Source organism: Cannabis sativa, chromosome 6 (genome assembly GCF_029168945.1).
Source record: "Cannabis sativa cultivar Pink pepper isolate KNU-18-1 chromosome 6, ASM2916894v1, whole genome shotgun sequence".
Classification (NCBI taxonomy): domain Eukaryota; kingdom Viridiplantae; phylum Streptophyta; class Magnoliopsida; order Rosales; family Cannabaceae; genus Cannabis; species Cannabis sativa.
Genome location: NC_083606.1, coordinates 2,679,706 through 2,701,632, shown reverse-complemented (window position 1 = coordinate 2,701,632; position 21,927 = coordinate 2,679,706). Strand labels below are relative to the sequence as shown.

Here is a 21,927-nt window from a genome sequence, read left to right as displayed (position 1 = left end):
AAAGAACTTGGTTAGTGTTTCTAAACTAACAGAGGATAACAATATTTTTCTTGAATTTCATAAACATTGGTGTTTTGTCAAGGACAAACACACTGGGCAGGTGCTTCTCAAAGGGAAAGTTAACGATAGACTCTACCAATTAGGTGCTGACTCTCCATCATCTCCAGTTGCAACATTACAATGTAATCTTGTATCGAGTTTTGTAGATGAATGTACCTATGTCTGTAATCCATGTAATTCCACAGAAGATACAATTGACAATGAGAATTGTACTACTTTGCCCATTAATAAAACAACTACCTTTGTTGATTATAATGTATCTTCACCTGCATTATTTTTCTCATCTGTCAGTAAAGACATAAATACATGGCATTGCAAACTTGGCCACCCAGCACCACAAACAATGAGTAAAATCTTACCCCATGTTTCCCATATTGGCACCATTAAAGATCTCAAGTTCTGTACTGCTTGTCAATTAGGCAAAAGCCACACCTTACCATTTCCTAAATCTGACACCAGAGCCAACCAACCCCTTGCCTTGATTCATACTGATTTATGGGGCCCCTCTCATGTTGATTCTAAACAAGGATACAAGTATTATGTTCATTTTTTGGATGACTATATCAGATACACATGGATTTTTCCACTCACTCTCAAGTCTCAAGCCTTTGAGGTATTCATCAAATGGAAGAGCTTAGTGGAAAATCAATTCAATCTCCCTGTCAAATCTGTCCAAGCAGATTGGGGTGGAGAATATAGGTCTTTCAAGAAATTCTTGGAGGATCAAGGAATTCACTTTCAACATCCTTGTCCAAGAACACATGAACAAAATAGAAGAGCCGAGAGGAATGCCTTTAGTTCTGCTGTCTTTACAATAAACAGACTACCTACTCGAGTCTTAAACTACTTATCACCATATGAGACGCTTTTTCACAGCAAGCCTAATTACAATATCTTAAAATCCTTCGGTTGTGCCTGTTTCCCTCACCTACGACCATATAATAATCATAAGATGGAACTTAGATCACAACCATGCCTATTTCTGGGGTACTCATCACATCACAAAGGTTATCTTTGTGAAAATTCTGAGGGCCGACTGTACATAGCAAGGAATGTGGTGTTTAATGAAGACCATTATCCTGCAAAAGGTTCTGCATCTCAAACTCAGGTAGTATCTGATCAACCATTACCTTTTCCTTCAACTTCTTTTAATACAGATTCCAATATCTCACCTACTAATACTATTGTGGTTGATCCTATTGATGTTCCATTCCCCTCCACTACTGTCTCACCCGTGATCAGCAATGAGTCATCATCCACTCATGAAACACAGCCACCTGTCTCTCCACTTGTCCCCAACTCATCACCCTATATTCCACCACCTGTTCCCATCTCACATAATACAATACCATCACCCCAGATACCACCTCTATCCAATATTTCTGCCCATGTGCCGACAAATAATCCTACCACAACCATCACCCGAACTCATCCTATGAAGACTCGATCTCAAAGTGGAATTAGAAAACCAAAATCCTACCTTGCCACTAAACATCCACTCCCTGAATCTCTTCTACCAACTGAACCAAAATCCTTAAAGTCTGCCCTCAACAACCCAAAATGGCTACACTACTACAAAATCCACTATTCACGTCGGTCAACGCGACTGTTCATCGCGTTGACCGACGTGAATAGTACTATATTCAATATATTCGTCATTTGTAAAATGTCACAAAAAATAAACAAATTGCGTCGGTTCTATGTTTGTCACTAATTACCCAACCGACGGTAAAAGTCGAGAAATTAAAAAAATTCGTTCATTATTAGCGTCATTTTAAAAGGCTCACTCAAGCTTTGTATGGCGTTTTAAAACCGACGGTAAAGAGATTGTGAGTGTGAGAAAACGACGCCAATTCTCCTTTTGTTCGCTTACCCCCAAATAGTCGAATACACTTTCATTTTCGAGCTCTTTTTTCCCTCTCTGAACAGCTCTCTTTCCCTCTCTTTCTCTCTTGCGATTTTGAAGGTTTGAAGGTCTCTCTCTTTCCCCTCTCTTTCTCTCTTGCGATTTCGAAGGTCTGAAGCTCTCTGTGATTTCGAACCGGCGATTTTCCCACCTCCGTAAGTCTCTCTCTTTCCCTCTCTTTTTCTCTTGCGTTCTCTCTCTCTCTCTCTCTCTCTCTCTCTCTCTCTCTCTCTCTCTCAGTCTCTCTGTGTAGGTTAGGGGTGTTTGAGAGGTTAATTTGGCGACTATCGTATGAATCTTTCTTCCTTAATCTCATTTTTTGTTGTTCAATAATGCGATTTTCTCTACTGGATTGCTAATCGAAATGAGAGAAATAGAAAATTGGATTTCAGAATCCTGAATTGATTATAATTTAGTGCAAGCAAATTTAAGTCTCTGTTTGAACTCATAAGAAATTTCATTGTGTTTCTAATTGGTCTAGACTGTCGTTAGATGAAAGTTATCAACTCCGTTCTTAGGGTTTTTTTTTATTACATTCCAACTGCCTTTTTCGGGTTTCTGTTTTCCATTTTGATGAATTGTGAAGATTGAAGTTGGGTTTGTTATGTTTTTTTTTTTTTTTTTTGCAGAAATATAGAAGAGATGATTTGAGACTTAAATCTATTCAACAGGTAGAGTAATGATTCGTTAGTGTTATCTGGATGTGCTTCAATTTTTTTTTCTACTGTTTTGGAATTGCCTTACTATTTTTGTAACAGTGAGTATTGGGTTTGTTGGTTTGTTTCAAATGATTGTGGCTATTATCACTGAAGTGGCCCTTTCCTCTTTTGTTTAGTAGGACATATGTCCATAAAAATTAATTGTTTTTACTAGCTTTCCCCTCAACAATTTTGATGTCAAGGCTTTATGTCAAAATTGTTCCACACTTGAACTTTGTTTGGCCATGCACGAATTTAAATTTTGAAATTAGGTGTCTCTGTTGTAACAGAAATTATATTGTGCTCTGTTTTTTATGGACCTTTTATGAAAAATTTTGTTTCTTAATGGAAGCATAAGGACAGAGAGGTCATACATGTGTTTGTATTTATAATTTTAATGTATAAACTAGCACCAATTAGGTCTGTTTTGTTGCTGTTGTGGTGAGAAGTTATTTTGTGTTTGATATTGATGATAACTAGATAGAGAGATTTGCTGTCTTTGGCTATGGAAATGGAGGTTAAGTCAAAATTTAGTATTTCAAATTAGAAAAGGTTTTGAGTTCTTAATTTCCAGAAACAGAAGAAATAAAGTTTATTTTTTTTATTGAACTGCACATGACTTAAATTCTCATGAGTAGATTATGAAATAGGGGAAAAGTGGTCTCTTTGTTTACTTGATTAATTAGGAAAATTTGGATTCAAACAGTCAAGCTAAGTTAAGACAATTAATTAATATTAAAAGTCGATATGGGAGACCAGCCTAAACCAGTCAAGCTAACTCCAAATACAGCTTAGAGAGATGACATTGATAGCAACTGGTCTTGACTTGCCATACTAGCTTTATTCTCACATGTTATGCTAGTCTATAAATAGGAGGAGGGAGTCTATTGTTAGTTGGGGACTAATTTTGTGATTGTTATAGTAGAAATTACACTGGTTATTTCCAAGTTTCTCGAATAACTTGGGTATTTGTAACCAGCCTTCTGGCTTTGATCAAGTACAAAACTTTCTTCTTTCATTCAAGATCTGTGTTGTGTTGTGTTCTAGTGTCTATCAGCCAACCCATTAATCTAACCTATGTGCTATTTATTTAGTCTGGCTTCAGAACTTGTAGTTAAATATAGACTTTGTAGTGTAGTCTTCACAGCTGAAGTATGGCATACTTAAAAGAAGTCTTTATCTGTATTTGAAAGAGGACTAAAAACATACTAAATCTAAACGAAGAGACAGTAGAAGAGTTAATGCTAGTTTAGTGGTATGATACACATGTTTAGATTTGATTTGAGCAAGCTAAAACTATTATATACACACTACTGATCATAAATATATCATATGAATTGTATCATGTATCACTCTTTTGGTACCCTACTAGCTTTATTCTATCACTATCTAATTGCTAAAATCACATGCTTTCATTAATGCATTATTATTTATCTTTCTTCTCTGCTTTCAAATGTGACTATGAGCCTGTCCTCTGTAAATTCTGACCACTTTTCTTTCATTTTTTCTTGGAAATTCATGTATGTATATTTGTAGCTGAGTAAGGTGATTTCTTATTTATTTACAGAGCAGAGAATAATGTAGTAGTAGTTCTGTTATTTTTTGTTTTGATGCTGTATTATCTATTTGTATAATAAGATTTGAATGTGTTTTCTTTTGTATATTATGCTATGGTTTATATATTTTGTACAATAAATCCTAATAACGAATCTTTCTAGTTTCTTCAAACTTGCCTCATCATCTCACAATTATTAAAATTGTACATGATTTTAGGTTGACTTTAGACACTTAAGTAACTTTAATGATTTGTTAATAATATTAGGGGGTGTTTCAAAATTACTTTGTTTACTTAGTCTTGCATTATAATCCATAAGCTTCATTTACATACACAAGAATCAGTGGATAATTAGTTAATCTAGTAGGAAGATATTCCCATACATGATACTATTTTTTGAGGTGTATTTTTGAGTTTTACGATAGTAAAATTGAAAAGTACAAATAATGGTGATTAACTCTCAAATATATATTTATTTATATAATTGATGTTTGAATTTGATGAGTTTTGAAAGTAGAATAGTTGGAGTTATTAAATTGAATTATTTTATTAAAAAGTTTAATATTTAAGGAGTAAAATAAGGGTCTAGTAAAAATCAACCAATACACGTGTCGACAGCAGCAGGATGGAGTACAATGTGGTTATTATGTTATGAAGATTATCCAGAGTTTCATGACAATGGTTAATCCTGCAAGTTTTTTGAAAAATCATGTAAACATGAATAACTACTCTTCTTTATTTAGTTTGTATTTTAATTATATATACTTTTAATATAATTATTAATGTTTTTTTATCTTTTGTTTTACAGTTCAAGTTAGATGCTCCCTATAGTAACGAGGAGATCAATGCCGTACGGGATGAGTGGGTCGAATTTGTGAAGCCTTTGATTATAGATTAAGTACTTAAGGTTACTACACTTTTCTTATAATACATGAGTAACAAGTTTTATGATTATTGTTATCTTTTGCATATATTATTAGTTTATATTTAGTTTACGATATACATGGAATTTAAGTTTTAGAATCGATTTTATTAACAATTTTTGTATTGTGTGAATAGTTAATAGAATCGATTACTAATTTTATATAAGTTTTTGAAATGTTATTTTAATTTTTTTTGTATTATGTATTTACTATATTATATAGAGTTATTCTAAAATTTGATAATGCAGGTGGGGAAAATTGCATGAAAAATTTGCAATTTTCCCTTACTTATATTTGTGCTTCATTTTATAAGTGACGCAATAAGTAAAAAAAAAAAGTATTTTTGTAATAGATGTGGCATTTTTAAACCGACGGAATAAGTTTTTTGTGACAGCTTTAAAATGCCATGAAACATTTAGCGTCATTTTTTAACCGACGCTTAAAATAAAATAGAAAAGTATTTATTTAGCGTCGGTTTTCAAATGACGAAAATTGTATTTTGCGTCTTTTTAAAAACGACGCAAATAAAATACTATTTACGTCTACGGATTATACGTCGGTTCTGTAGACCGACGCAAAATCTTTATATGTCACTTATAAAACGACGAAAATACCCCTTTTTGTAGTAGTGCTAGCTGCAATGAATTCATAATTTCAAGCTCTAACAAAGCAAAGAACCTGGGCACTAGTTCCCTATGAAAAGCATATGCAAGTCATTACCAACAAATGGATCCACAGAATTAAGCTCAACAAAGATGGTTCTTTAAATAAATTCAAGTCTCGGCTGGTTGCAAGGGGCTTTCTTCAGACACCTGGGATCGACTACGAAGATACCTTTAGTCCTGTAGTAAAACCGGTCACAGTCAAAATCGTGTTGTCTTTAGCAGTCAATGCCAAGTGGTTTGTCAAGCAACTCGACGTGAGTAATGCATTTCTAAATGGAGATCTCAATGAAGTGGTATATATGCAGCAGCCACTAGGTTTTGTCGACACATCCAAACCTACTCATGTGTGTCTTTTACACAAAGCCATTTATGGCTTGAAACAGGCCCCCAGGGCCTGGAATGAGAAGCTTAGACAGACACTATTACAATGGGGTTTTCATGGCTCGAAATCAGATTCATCTCTTTTTATTCATGGCTCTGGTGACACATTGGTGTATCTTTTGGTATATGTCGATGATATACTCATGACGGGTCCAAATACAACTCTCATCAACACCTTCATCTCAGAGTTAAACACTGCATTCTCATTAAAAGACTTGGGGGAAGTACACTATTTCTTAGGGGTTGAAATTTATCGAGATAATACGGGTATGTATCTAAGTCAGAGCAAGTATATCACAGATATACTCAGTAAAGTTCAAATGGAAGGAGCAAAAGTATGCCCCAATCCTACTAGTTCCACTTCCAAATTGAGCCTACTTGATGGGGACCCTTTTGACAACATCACACTATACAGAATACCTTAGCTTAACTCGACCCGATGTAGCCTACATTACCAATAAACTCAGCCAATTCCTTCATGCTCCCACTGTTAAACACTGGGAGGCATGCAAAAGACTACTTCGTTACCTAAAAGGTACACTAACAGATGGATTATGGCTCAAATCAACAGATACTTTTCAACTACAAGGCTACACGGATGCAGATAGGGCAAGCTGCATCGACGACAGGAGATCCACAGGAGGCTATCTAATGTTTTTGGGCAACAACTTAGTATCCTGGTCCACAAAGAAACAATAAGTTGTTGCTAGATCAAATACAGAAAGCGAGTTTCGCGCCCTTGCTAATGCTACTGCTGAGGTTAAATGGATTACATCACTTTTGTCTGAATTACAAGTACCACTCTCTCAGGCTCCTATTTTATGGATTGACAATCAGAGTGCTGCAGCTCTTGCAGCAAATCCTGTGTTTCATGCAAGATGTAAACACATTGAGATCGATCTCCACTTTGTTCGAGACCAAATTCTTGCCAAGCAACTCTCAGTTCGTTATGTTTCTTCTTTAGATCAAGCTGCAGACATACTAACTAAACCGCTTACTACAGATCGTTTTAACTACTTGAAAAGCAAACTTCAAATGGCTTCATCACCATTTCGTTTGAGGGGGGATGTAAACGATATAACTATTACTTCTGACAGTTAGTTTAGTTAGTTACAAATTAGTTATGCAAGTAGTTTTTTCTGTTATTTTCCTTTTGTATTGTACTTCATAACAGTATAAATAAATGGTCTCAAGCTAACCACTTTGGTTAAGCTTTTCTTGGTAATCTGTTGTGTTCAAAGGCTATGCTAATTGCTCTGCTATACACTCTGTATTTTCTTTCATCTTCACCATTGTTAAAGCTTATATCCACACATAATATAAAGATAATTACAAGTTTTGTAACCCAAAACATAAGTTAAGTTGACCAAGTAAATGTTAAAAAAGAAGAATATTGTGATTTATTTTGATTGGTCCTCCCAACGTTTACTTGACTAGATTTCATTTACTCATGATCGATGACATATACTTATATTATAGCTACTCTTATTTCTCATAATTATATGACATGTACTCGTAGCTAGCTACATATTCCACTATCTATGATGATAATAAAATAAAAGAGACAGAAAAGGAAATCTCAACAATATTATTAATTGGTCACCTAATTAATTTATGTTTTGGGCTATATATATTTCTGGTTAATATCTTTGTCCAGTCGTTCTATATATAGTGTGTGGTACGTAATAGAAGTAATGAATAGTTAATTGAAGGATTTCAAAGTCAAGTCAACGTAGCAAGTCATAAACCATCATATCTTTTGAACATAATATTTCCTATACATATATTTATATATCATCTAAAAAATTTATATGTACAACTAATATTTTAATGTAAAACATAATAATTTAAAAATCTAATATATATAATACAAAAATTACAAATATATTTTAGAACTTAATATGCTATAGTTATATAAATATATGTTATATATTGGACGAGAATACTCTTATGACTTGTGTAGCAAATAGGGTTTTCATTCTTAATGTCTTTTATATTGAAATTTATCACGAATTTAAAGACGTAGAAAATTTACATATAGATTAAGATCTTATATCTTGAAAAAGAATATGATTCGTTTTAGTTATAACCCGCTATTAAAATTAGAGTTATAAATTGTAGAATGGATTAGTAAGATGAATAGATTTACAAGTTGACAAAATTAATGTTCTAATCTTTGTTTGCTTACTGAATTTTACAGATAATTAAATTGTTTTCCTGGTTTTAATAATATTTCTTCAATTTTTGTTTGCTAAATAGAAAGTAAAAAAAAATATATATAATTATTGATACTTGATAATAGTGTTTGTATACTTGAAACGAGACAAATACTTGCGTTATAAATTTTTCCTATCAGGTGCTTGTTGATGGTGTGGAAGGTAGTAAAGATTGTCTTGATGGTGTGTATAAGGCTAGATTTCTTTTTATTTTTTTTTTATTTTTTTCTTTTCTATTTTAGGTCGATCTACTTATATGTTTCTTTTGATTATGTTTTGTATGAAATTAAAGGAAACCTTGTTGCTTTCTGTTCAAAAGTTTATTTCGTGAGAAACGATTGACTGAATCTCACAGTCAAAGTTTTGTCTCAATAGCTTCGAATGAAATTTAAATGGTGATCTGCTTTAGTAGCTTCAAGTGACATTTTTGAATAGCTTGAATGGTGGAGATTGGAACGATCCAATGTTGTTTGATGATCGAAAGTTTTCTGTAAGCAATAATAGAGTTTCTTTTTTTTTTTTTTTTTTTTTTTTTTTTTTAATTCTGACGATCGAAGCTTTGAGTAGTTTTAATGGTAAATTATCTCGGCACCTTGAATTGACATTTTTGAACCGCTTCAATGGTGGAGCTTGGAATGGTCACTACAAAAAATCTTACTTTTACTCACAACAAAACTTGTGACTAATTATAAATTATTCATATGTTTGTGACTAAAAGGAAGGTGCATAACTAAAAGTATTAGTCACAAAAATTACAATTTATTGTGACTAAATTTAATCTAAATTTATTTTTAGTCACAATACTTGTTGTGACTAAGATTAAATTAGTGACAACTTATAACTAAATTCTATGTTTTAGTTACAAGTAACATTTTGTTGTGACTAAAAGTCACATTTAGTCACAAAAAATTATGTTGTGACTAAAAAGTCACTAAAATTAAGTAGCAGTTTTTTGTAGTGGGTGTAAACTATTAGTGTGTGATTGAAGGTTTTCGTTAAGCAACGGTAGAGTTTGTTTTGATTTTTGAGGATCGAAGCTTTGTGTAACTTTAATGGTGAATTTCTTCGGTAGCTAGCTTTGATTGACATTTTTGGATAGCTTCAATGGTAGAGGTTCGAATGATCGAAGGTTTGTTTTGGTTTTTTTTCTTTTTTTTTTTTTGTTTTCAGATGCTCTTATATATGGTTCAATAGGGGTGTAATATATACACTAATTAGAACATACTGTAGTTGTCTGAAATTTTTGAAAAATTTCAGTAAGAAGGTGCAATCATAAGATAATTAATTTTTTTAATCGCTATCTGTAATATTAGTTTGTTAATTACATATATAAGTAAAAATCCTCTATTTAAATTAGTTGAATAATATATATAACTCACAAAAAAATTATATATAGAAGATTTTTTATGCAAGTCAAGTCAATGTAGAATTATTATCCTATGGCCAAGGACTGTGGAATGTGACATATAACAATGTATGACTTCATCAATTAATCATCTTAATTAATTGTTAGCTTATATTTTGGGTTGGAAAATTTGATCCCTAATTTGGATTGGACCCCATATATTTATAGTATATCCACGTCCACAGATAAATTATATACAATATTTCTGGTGACCCCATCACATATAAAGATAATTCAAACTCTAATAAATCTCTCTTCCAACTCGAGCATTAAGCAAAATGCAATGTGATAAAACACTTAAAAAAAAAAGAATAAATATTATATAATAAGAATACCAATGCATGCATGAGCATTGCCAATGACGGTTAAAATTAATTAGTTGGCTGCTATATATATTGAGTGATGGGATAAGGAGTAGACAAAAATAGGAATAATGAAAATATAGCAATAAGAATGAGAATGGGAATAATATTAGAAAATGAATAGAATAAAATTTTAAATTTTTTCTCATCACACTACAAAAAATGTCACTTTTGCCAGCACATTTTTGTACTGGCAAAAATTAGTATTGCGTTGGTAAAATAGAATTTACTTATGATGTGTTGGCAAAAGAGGGATGGCAAATTAATGTTTGTATTAGAACTTTTGCCAGCATAAAATGAAAAGCGCTGACAAAAATGACTTTTTCCAGCGCGTAAATGCGTTGGTAAAAGTTAGATTTTAGCCATTGTAAATGTACGCTGGTGAAACTTTGACCTCTTTGCCAACACAGTTTACGAAATGCGCTGGTAAATGTTACTTTTACCAGCGCAGTGGCGAACTGTGCTGGTAAAAGTGACATTTCTTGTAGTGTCATACATTGGAATAGTATTTTCTTCTATTTCAAAATAGAATAATCATTCCACTAAAATAATTGAAATGTCACATTCCAATACTTTAATATGCAACCAAAAAAAAAAAAAAGAATAAAAATAGTTTCCTTTCCATTCCATTTCATTTTATTACTTCCAACTAAACGCGATCTTAATATTCTCATTTTAATTATGCTGAGTTTTTATATAAACCGCTCATGGGATGCATCACGAGTTATTATAACATTTTCTCTTTTTAGAATTAAAGAGAGAAAATTAGTGCATGTTTGGCATCATAACTAAAAAACTGTTTTTTGTTTTTAAAAACAGAAAATTATTTTTAAAAACAATTTGACTTGTTTGGCCTTATTTTTTAAAAACAGTTTTCAAAAAACAAAGTTACAAAAAAACAAGAATTTTGAAAACAACAAAATGTTGTTTTCTGTTTTAAAAACCAATTCACTTTTGGTCAATATAAAAATCACTAACCAAACGTGACTTGTGTATTAAAAACTTCAAAAACTATTTTTTATTCTCATTTCTAAAAACAATTTTTTAAAACAAAAAACAGAAAACAATACCAAACATGCTCTTATATTTTGGTGATACTGATACAAATTGGACGGTCAATAATTTTTGTATAAAGGAACCTCATTGTTTAGTGAAGTGTTTTATTTATTGACAAATGACTTTGTGTAGAAGAAGCTACATTTATATCTATTCTTATATATATCATGCATTCAGTAAAATTAAACTGATCTATGGGCTCCCATTAATGTATTTCTAATTTTGTTTAGTAAAAATAAAATTTCAATAGATATATTCTCTAAATATGATGAACAACAAGTGTTGGAAAATTGTTGTGCTCCAATAGAAGATCAAACCAATAAGAGTACAACTCTATGACAAATAATACAAAAGACAAAATCATAAATTAAATAATGTTACAACACTAAATAAAATATACACATTAAATAGAGAATACATCGAAAGAAGAGAGAAGAATTACAACTCAAAGCAATAAGCTACACCTAAAACATAATATATAAATAATATAAATATAAAAGAGATGTGATCATGTGAGAGCAATCTCAACACCACATACACCACAAATGTATAATAGGAGAATCACCAAACTTGAATAATGTCTTACACCTTTGTCCAAAAGCTTATTTCCCCCTACCACAAGCACTTAGGGAAAAGAAAAGAATAGAAATAGCTTTCTAGATTTATCAAGCCTATAATATTTTTAGCAATGTGCTCTCTTGATAGAAACTAGTGCACTCCCAAAGTGAATTTAAGACTTCTATTTATAGTGTTTTGATAGGATCACATTTGAAAATCAAATCATTTCATCACATGGTTGTTACCAACACTTTAATTGGTATTTAATGGAATAAAAATGTTGGACAAGAGAGCTGGAAACATGCTCAATTAATTTATGTACTTTTATGAAAGTTTTCAAAAATTGGTTCTAGGTGTTTGTGAAACAACCATAAAACAACATAAAAACAACTGTTTCTAGAAAACTTAAAATTAATTAGTTTTTATAACTCGTCTCCGAATTAAATCTTTTCCCAACGTCCCAACACTCATTTAAATAATATAATTGAGTATTGTAACAGTTTCTAACAGCTAGAAACTTATCCTATTAATTTCATAACTTCCATATGTAATATCTCACTTAATTACACGTGATCCTTAAGTTACAATCTATTTTGAGATTTGTAACTCCTCATATGTTACAACTTTTATGTGCATTATTATACTATATATGATATAATAATATAACCTTCAACACATAATATATATTAATCTCTTATTACTATATAATTTGTCACATTTAAATATTTTAATTTATATTATATTATATCAAATAATATAACGACAAGAACACAAATTCCAAATATTTGTATCAAGCAATTATTATTGCATTTTATAGCAGTCTAATTCTCTTTTCATTTTAAAGCACAACATTTCTTTAATTTTAGTTTTATTTTTCATTTAAGTTAAAGTAATGTTGAAAGTATAAATACGAAATTAATGCTAGCTATATTTACTGAACTACATAATAAAGTTGATTATAATTTATTTTGAAAAAAAAAACATACATAGTAATAAACTACAATAAACAGCTTGCAAACAAAAACATGATTTATTTAGAATACACACAAAACTTATTACAGACATTTCAACATAATGATACAAAAAATGTAAACTAATGTCTTCTTCGAATTCTACCATTTTGACGAGCATTCCGCTTTGATCTTTTTGCCAAACAAAACCAGTACTGTTCTCCTTTCACCGTTTCAATTAACCCATCAATGATTGTATCTGTAATCACCATGTATCCCACTGAAATACCGATAACCATTCCGCTTCCATATCCCATCAACACAATTTTCCAATTAAATAATCCCTTCTCTTCTTGGTGAAAAGTAGTTGATGATGATGTTTTGACTTCGTTGCATGATTTAGAGATTAGTGGAAATCCACATAAGCCCGAATTTTCATTATATGAATCTTCATTGAATGTATTGAATTGTGGGCCGTGAGGTATTGGCCCCACCCATTTGTTCACTGAAAGGTTTAAAAATTCAAGCTGATTTAGATTTGCAGCCAATTGCCATGGAATCATTCCGTTAAGCTCATTTGAGGAGAGATCTAACCATTTAGATTTACCAACAAGCTTGTTATGAGAAAAATTGAGGCCTTTGAGTGAGTTGAGCTTACCAATCACCTTTGGAATCATCTTAGTTCTTATATTGTGATTCTTACTTTCACTCATATTGTGTCCCATTGTTTTTGTTAATTAGTTTCTACTAATTTTTTAAGAAATGAGAACTTTTTTTAGGGTCATATATTTTATTAATTGATAAGTACATACTTTTTATACTAACTAAATCATTATTGGCCATTGCATTTAACTGTATATGAGACATTAGTTTTCAGATAATTATATATATCCAGCAATAATATTCTGTATTATTCATTGTAAATTTATGAAGAGGTATTGTATATTTTTTACACGATGTTTAATATTATCTTTAATTGTATAACAACAATACGAGGACAAATATTATTATAAATAATGTTCAATTTTTAATTTTTTCCTTTAAAAAAGATGAATTCAAATTTAGAATCTTGGCATTTTGATCCAATTTGGTCTCAACGTTTACTTGACTAATTAAATTTCATTTGGCTGATGACATGTTTTTTATTTGTCATTCAATAATTACTTGTGAATTCTAAAAAAAATTATATAATATATTTTTTTTGACCTAGAATTTGTATCAATATTAATTGAAGAAAAGGAGTCTCAACAGTATTATAAATGGGTCAACTTAACTTATGTTTTGGGTTAGAAAACTTGTAATTATCTTCTGCCTACATTATATACTACAAAAAAAAAAAAAAACTTGACTTTTTGTTCTAATAAAACGTGTGTTACCCAAACTCATTTATTTCGTGTTATTTTCGAGTTGTGTGGTCTTGTCGTAACCCATATTGCAAGCCCTGAACCTAATAATTTGTATAATACTTAATTAATGTTGAGAGAAGAATTATTATCCAACCCCAAAATATAAGTTTATATAATTGAGGTTCTTGTAGTCAATTGTTAAGTCCCAATCATATAATAGTTGTAAATTAAGTTTGATCTACTTGTATATATATTAATATAGATAGTTACGTACAATTATGGCCACAAACACAACTATATTCGGTATAATAGTAATTTTGAATATTCTTCTTGTCTTGTGTTACTTGACAAAAGATTTTTTATCCACTGAACAAATTAGTTAATTAATCATTGCACAAAATATATAATTTTAACTAATTAAAGTCAAAACATATATTTTTTATCCACGAAGAACAAGTGTTTGATTTGTTTTGATTATTAAGGGCAAAATGTGCAAATCCCATGCAGTTGTTTTTTTTTTTAATTCTTCTTTAATAAATACAACAGAGTTCATTACATTAGAAACAAAAATACAGCTTTATAAAAAAAAGTATGAGTGAAAAATATTTATTTTTCGTAAATAATATTAGAAGAGAGACACTAATTAAATTAAACAAGAGAAAAAAACTATAGGTGTAGCTATAGTCATCACACACAGTAAATAAATTTCAGCAATATTCTTCAAACTATATATACTTTTCAGTTTCTTCATGCCTATTCTCATCCACAAAAGAGACATCTCAATAATTAAAAAAAATGAAAACAAATAATTAAATGAAAATAACGTTCGATAAAAAAGACATAGTTTACAGAAAAAATTATACTGTATACTTTACTTTATATGTTTTCATTTTTACCTTTATTTTTATATTCATTTAAGATATACCTACTTCGAGTTTAGAGTTTAGGGTTTAGGATTTAGGGTTTAGGGTGCTAGACTTAAGTGGAGGGTAAAAGTATATTGGAAAATCTACTCACAAAAGTTGATACATTTTAATGAAATATATAATATAAGAGTATTTTTAATTAATGGGTACAAAAAATAAGTATTTCTCAACTTAACCATAGTTTATTATAGAGGATTTTTCATAAATATGGTAATTGAGGGTATAGTTTACTTATTTATGGAATCAATAAATAACACTATAATTAAAATATAACCGGTTCTGTAACATAGTGAATAAGAAATAACACAAAATAACTTAAACTAGTTATAATTAAAATAGAACCGGTTCCGATAACTTTTCCGGCAAAACTTATTATTGTTTATAAATATGGGATTTTCATCTTTTTTTACAAAAATATGGCATAAAAAAACCTATATAAATATATATATAAAAAAAAAAACTCATAACTCCTTAGCTTTATTTAATATTTATGCAATAAAAAAATAAAATCTTAAATTTTTTCCATTTTATAGTGTAATTTCTACTTTATTATATAGCTTCAAACTACTTGGAATTGGCCCATTAAATTCACGTACATTTGTTCATAAAAAAAATATTAATTTTCAAAGCAAATAAATCTTATAATTAATAAGAGAATTTTATTTTACACCTCACAAATTTACACAATCCAAAATTAGAAAAAGAAAAACTTAAATTAATTTCTAAAATATTTCTTAATATTGTTTAATTTAAATTTTCTCATTTTACATTATTTTTGTGTTAATTATAATAATTATTTTAATTTTGCTTTCGTATTTTATATTTATAAATAAATCATTCTTTTTCTAATAAAATTTCATAAAATTTTTCATTTTAATTTTTCTTCTTCATATTTAAAATATATATTGTTTTTTATTCAAAAAAAATATATATTGTTTTATTTTATATATGTATGTTGTATATGTGAATGTGAGAAGGAAGAAAATACATTAAAAAAAATAATTAGTATATAAATTAAAAGTACAAATTTTATATAAATTAGGGTGTCTTTAATTCCTCTAATTAATAATTGCAAATAATTTACAAGTTACAAAATTTTTAGGTCTGATCATCTTCACAAGGAGGCAATTATGGCATGCTTTGTTTAATTTAAATTTTTTCGTTTTACATTATTATAATAATAAGTTAAAATTTCTATTTTTTTTTTAAAAAACAAATTGTTAAGATTTTAAAAAGAGTCAAATAATTATTAATGAACTAGATGAGAGTTACGTGGCGCCCCACGTAAATATTAGTTTTATATAAGTTCTAGTGGTTTTTGTTTAAGAATTTAGTAACTAAGCAACGACAACAACAATGGTAGATAGATCTATTTAAGTTTTTCATATTTGTAAAGATTATAAATCTAAACTTTTAATTTTTTTTTTATTTGAGATTTTGAATTGTTCTGATTTATTTGTTTATGAATTTATTAAAATACTTGAATATTTGTTTGTTTTGAATTGTTCTGATTTATTCATACTTTAATATTTATATTGATGATTGTTAATAAAATTAGTCTGTAGTTTTATGTTTCTAAAAAAAAAAAAATATATTTTAATATAGAGTTTAAACAAAAACTTGAGTAAAAGATTACCAAAACAATCTTAATAACTAAATTGGTATAAACAAAGTAAAATTGAAGGAATAATTCAAAATGATTATAAGTTCAGATTACAATGGATATTTTGCTAAAATTCATTACACGTAATTGTGTGTTTAGCATTACTCACTCACCTTGTAATATGGTTTTGTACTTGTGTTCCAAAAATAAATCCCTTCAGTTTTACTTTGTTTATACTAATTTTAGTTATTAAGATTGTTTTGGTAATAGCATAAAAATAATAAAAAAAATATGAAAATTTAGGAGTTCATTTGTTAGAGATATATGTGGCTATAATGATATTTTTTAAAATTAAAAAAATGTTTAATTTTTTGAGTTTAATTATTGGGTTTATTTGTTAACGGAAGATCAAATCTATTAATCGTTAAATTTAACAGAATATTTTTTTAATTTTAAGATATATTCTGTTAAACCAAGAAATGACGTTAGATAGACACTTTAATATATAAAGATATAATAAATAAGCTTCTTTTTTATGCAGATAATAGAAAATACTTATTCTAGTTCAATTGAGAATTCAAAATAAATAAGAAATCACATAATAATAGATCACTACTTAAAATAGACAACATACATACTTTTTGCAAACAACAACATGATTTATTAATGGGATAATTGCAGCAAAAGTCCCCAAAAACTTGAGGTTGACGCTGATTAGTCCTCAACCTCAAAAATTGGCGGTGAAAATACCTAACGTCTCAATTTTTGTTTGTTCGTTGGTCATTTTTCTAACGGATCCGTTAAACACAAATAAAATGCCACGTGTCAATTTTTAATTGGTTTAAATAATAATTTAATTAAAAAAATTTAAAATAAAATAAAAATTTTAAAAATATTTTAAAATTATAATTTATTTTATTTTGTTTTATTTTATATTTTAAAAATTAAGTTTTTTTTTTCTTTTTTCCTTTTTCATTCTTAGCCCCGACCCTTCTCTTCTCTCTCCTCTTCCTTTTTTTCCTTCTACGCGTGAACCTCCATAGCCACCATGGCTAGAAGCTTCGACCATCCTTCGAGCTCCACTTTTCTCAGATCTGTTCGAGTTAGACTACACCAAGATCACAACTGCCAATTTTTGAATCTCAACTGGATCTAAAAATTTATGGTAAACTCTCTCTCTCTTCTCGTATTTCTTCACAGTCACACTTCTTCAATCATCATCATCATCATCATCATCATCATCATCATCATCATCATCATCATCATCATCATCATCATCATCATCATCATCATCATCATCATCATCATCATCATCATCATCATCATCCTCATCATCATCATCTCTACCCGTTAGTTTCTTTGTCATTTTTTTCAATCAACAACTAAATTTTCTCTTCAGATCCATTTGGATTTTTTAAATTTTGGTCATTTTTTTTCACACTCCAAACCCATATCTCCAAATCTATGTTTGGCTTCTTAGAAAATAACTTTCTTAAATTTTCTTTTCTGGGTTGGGGTCTTTTGAGCTTGTTCTCAAATACCCATTTTCTCTTCTCATTTTCTTTCTACCCAAACATTATTTTTTGAATTTTTCATTTTGTTAGATCTGGGTAACATGAAGGAATCGACGGTGGGGACTAAGCCGATTGACAACATCGGGGTTGGAGTGGAGGTGGCTAGGGCTGGGGTCGGCTGTGAATACTGTTAGATGTGGTTGGGATCGACTGGGTACACTCGCAATCAGAGGAGGTTTAAAAGAAGAAGAAGCTAAAAAGAAAAACTAAAAAGAAAAGAAAAGAAAAGAAAAGAAAAAATAAAATAAATTTATGTTTTTAAAATATATTTTTAATTTTTTAATTTTATTTTTAAATTTTTTTAATTAAAATTATTATTCGGACCAATAAAAAATTGACACGTCGCATTTTATTTCAGTTTAACAGATTAGTTAAAAAGGGGACCAACGGACTAACAAAAAATCTCACCTTGAGGACTATTACCGCCAATTTTTGAGGTTGAGGATTAATCTGCATCAACTCTAAATTTTTGGGGACTTTTGCCGCAATTATCCCTTTATTAATTAAGAATACACACAAAAGTTATTACAGACATTTCAACAAAATACAAAAATATGTAAACTAATGTCTTCTTCCAATTCTACGATTTTGACGAGCATTCCGCTTTGATCTTTTCACCAAATGATGCCATTGTTCTCCGTTCACAGTTTCGACCAAACCATCAATGATTTTATCGGAAAGGAGTATGTATCCCAATGAAATTCCAATAACCATTCCACTTGCATATCCCATCAACACAATTTTCCAATCAAATAATCTCGCATGGTCCTCCTCCTCTTCTTGTTGAGAGGTTGGTGATGATGTTTTGTCCTCGTTGCATGATTTAAGTGGAAATCCACATAAGCCCGAATTCCCACTATATGAATCTTCTTTGAATGTATCGAATTGTGGGCCATGAGGAATTGGTCCCTCCAATTTGTTCACCGAAAGATTTAAAAATCCGAGTTGATTCAGATTTGTAGCCAATTGTGTTGGAATCATTCCATCAAGCTCGTTGGAGGAGAGATCTAACCCTTCCAGATTGCTCAAATTTCCCAATGATGAAGGGATATTACCAACAAGCTTGTTATGAGAAAAATTGAGGCCTTTGAGTGAGTTGAGCTTACCAATCACCTTTGGAATCTCTCCTGTGAAGTTGTTTCTTGAGAAGTCAATGGTTATAATCATAGATTGGATTTTTGGTAACTCAACATAATTTCCTTTTATTGTCAATGAACTGATATCATAATAGCTCATCAAATTGTGAAATGCCTCCATGTAGTTCAACCCATCAGAATAAGCATCCATCATTCCCACAAAATTATTAAAATATTTATGTGGCAAATGGCCAGTGAATTGATTGCCACTAAAATCCACGATTCTCAAATTTTGAAAGGGATGTCTGACCTTGGGATTGCCTATTGGACCTTGAAATCTATTAGATCTCAAGATAAGAACTTGAAGCTTTGGAAGAGATTCCAACCACCTGGGAAATGATCCATTTATGTTGTTGTTTCCAATATCTAAAAGTTCCAACTCCTTACAGTTGACCAATGATTTTGGCAATGATCCTTCCAATTGATTTTCATTAACATTCAAAACCCTTAGCCTGTTTTCCTTGGCAAAAGCTGGAGGAATGATTCCATCAAACTTATTCTTCGTCAAATCTAGCACTTGGAGATGGCTTGAATTTCCTAGGCATGGAGGAATGTTCCCACTCAATTTGTTATTGGACAAATCAAGGAGTTGGAGCAAAGTGATATTGCAAATGGATGGTGATATTTCCCCAACAAATGAATTGTTTGAGATTGAAATAAAATTTGTAGTAGGTGGTAGGATTGGAAGATGACCTTGAAGTCGGTTGAAGGCGAGATTAATGTATCGTAGAGTCTTCCATGGAATCTGATCTATTTGTGTCAAAGAGTTGTGAGAAATATCTAGGTAATCCAATGAATCCTTACCCACATTCCATAACCATTGGGGAACACTGCCTTCAATTTGATTGTTGGAGAGATCCAAGAATTCTAAATTTTGCAAGCTTCTTAGGAAGTAGGGGAACTCACTTATACCACATGAAGACAAATACAAGAAAGAAAGAGTATTGGGAAAAGTATCATTATTATAATTATTAGATACAAATGAAAAACTATTATTAGAAAGATTAAGATATTTGAGCTTTTTCAGTTTTAAAAATTGGTCTAATTGCACGACACCACTCATATTATTTGAGAAAAGATTCAAATCAGAAAGATTGACTTGCTGAAAAATTGACGTTGGAAAGAAGCCTTGGAAGTTATTATCATATAAATGAAGAGACATTAAGGAATTGTGTTGGAATTGTTGAATGCTACCACTTAATTTATTGTAACCTAGATCTAAATCTTGTAAAGATGGAAGGGAATATATCCAAGAAGGTATTGTCCCATTAAGCTGATTAAAACTTACTAAGGGAATAAAGACAGGGATGTTAAATGCAATGGAGGAGAACCCACTAAGTGATGTTTTGAAGAGATACACGAGAATGGATTTTTTGTTGACTTACTACAAATTTCTGGAATTTCACCTATGAAATTATTCCAAGAAAGATCTAAATGGGTTAGTTGCTGTTGATTTAAAATGGATGAACATGGGAAGAAACCACCTAAACTATTACCAGAAAGGTCTAAGGAGGTGATTTGTGTGCAATTGTCAAGAAATGTGGGTGATAGTTGTACGGAATTGAAATGGGATTGAGAAAGAGATATAACTTGTAAATACTTGAACTTTCTACAAAGGTAAGGATCTATCATGACTCCAGATTTAGAAAGCTTCAACACCTTAAGTGGGCTGCTTTGGTTATATTGTGGAAAAGAAGCAGTGAGATTCCAATTGTTAGTCAAATCGAGTTGTTGAAGGTTTGGCAAACTGAGAACATTTTCTGGAAGTTTCCCCTGCAAATCACTATAACTAAGATCAAGAGATGTCAAAGAAGTTGAGAGATTCATAAAGGAATCAGGTGAAGTAGAAGACATATGGACTTGGCTAAGAAACAACTCTCTGAGATTTGTTAGATTTGCAACAGTTCTTTTCCAGCTATTTGTTTCCAAACTCAAAACTTCATAAGAATACTGTCTACTACTCAAGTCAAGTGTAAGCAAGTTGGACAAGTAAGACAATTGGAGAGGGACTTTGCCACTGAAATTAGAGAAAGAAAGGTCAAGGTGAACCATATTTGAAAACTTACCAAATTCAGATGAAATTTTGGAATGAGAAAAATTATTGTAAGAGAGAATAAGAGATTGGAGATGAGAGAGAGAGAAGAGAGCGTTGTTGGAGTGAAGAAAGCCTTGAAGCCCACTGCATTTGAGGTCAAGATGTATGACGTGGCCTGTGACGTCATCGCACGTGACACCACTCCATCTGCAACAATCCTTGCTCTTTATATCCCATGAAATTGTAGTATTAGGATTAACAATTTCAACATCATAATAATCATAACAGTAGGTAGTGCCATTGATGTTGGAGAAAGAGTTTTTAAAGTGGAGCAAAGCAGAGGTTTCATGGGGATGGCACAATGGAGAAGAAGAAGAAGAAGAAGAAGAAGAAGTAAGAAAGAAGAGAATGAAGATTAGAGAGTAGAGGAATGGAAACAGACCCATCATTTTTATTTTAGACTCAGCTTAGCAGATAATATTAAGTTGTATGTGATGAGTGTGTGCTATTGTTTCATCCGTATTTATAGGCACTAAACAGAGGAAGGGATATTAATTTTGACTTTTCTTTAG

General features: G+C 30.5%; 3 protein-coding genes and 1 long non-coding RNA gene across 4 annotated transcripts; 1 reads left to right on the top strand and 3 right to left on the bottom strand.

Moving 5' to 3' along the window:
• Positions 1–1,919: 1,919 nt before the first annotated feature.
• Positions 1,920–5,750, top strand: LOC133038693 (uncharacterized). Its single transcript, XR_009688187.1, has 3 exons — positions 1,920–2,121; positions 2,596–2,637; positions 5,028–5,750. It is a non-coding gene; the product is annotated as an uncharacterized LOC133038693 (long non-coding RNA).
• A 7,128-nt stretch (positions 5,751–12,878) lies between these two features.
• On the bottom strand, positions 12,879–13,460 carry LOC133038984 (receptor-like protein 9DC3). The gene has a single exon (XM_061117715.1). It carries the CDS (start codon positions 13,458–13,460, stop codon positions 12,879–12,881), a length of 582 nt encoding a protein of 193 aa, XP_060973698.1.
• Positions 13,461–18,576: 5,116 nt separating this feature from the next.
• Positions 18,577–20,482, bottom strand: LOC133038692 (receptor like protein 22-like). The gene has a single exon (XM_061116853.1). It carries the CDS (start codon positions 20,480–20,482, stop codon positions 18,746–18,748), a length of 1,737 nt encoding a protein of 578 aa, XP_060972836.1. The 3' UTR covers positions 18,577–18,745.
• A 125-nt stretch (positions 20,483–20,607) lies between these two features.
• On the bottom strand, positions 20,608–21,801 carry LOC133038983 (receptor-like protein 9DC1). The gene has a single exon (XM_061117713.1). It carries the CDS (start codon positions 21,799–21,801, stop codon positions 20,608–20,610), a length of 1,194 nt encoding a protein of 397 aa, XP_060973696.1.
• Positions 21,802–21,927: the final 126 nt, after the last annotated feature.

Excerpts from the sequence above, each read along its gene's own strand:
- LOC133038692 (XM_061116853.1), bottom strand. The coding sequence starts at position 20,482 with ATGTCTCTTCATTTATATGATAATAACTTCCAAGGCTTCTTTCCAACG.
- LOC133038984 (XM_061117715.1), bottom strand. The coding sequence starts at position 13,460 with ATGGGACACAATATGAGTGAAAGTAAGAATCACAATATAAGAACTAAG.
- LOC133038983 (XM_061117713.1), bottom strand. The coding sequence starts at position 21,801 with ATGGGTCTGTTTCCATTCCTCTACTCTCTAATCTTCATTCTCTTCTTT.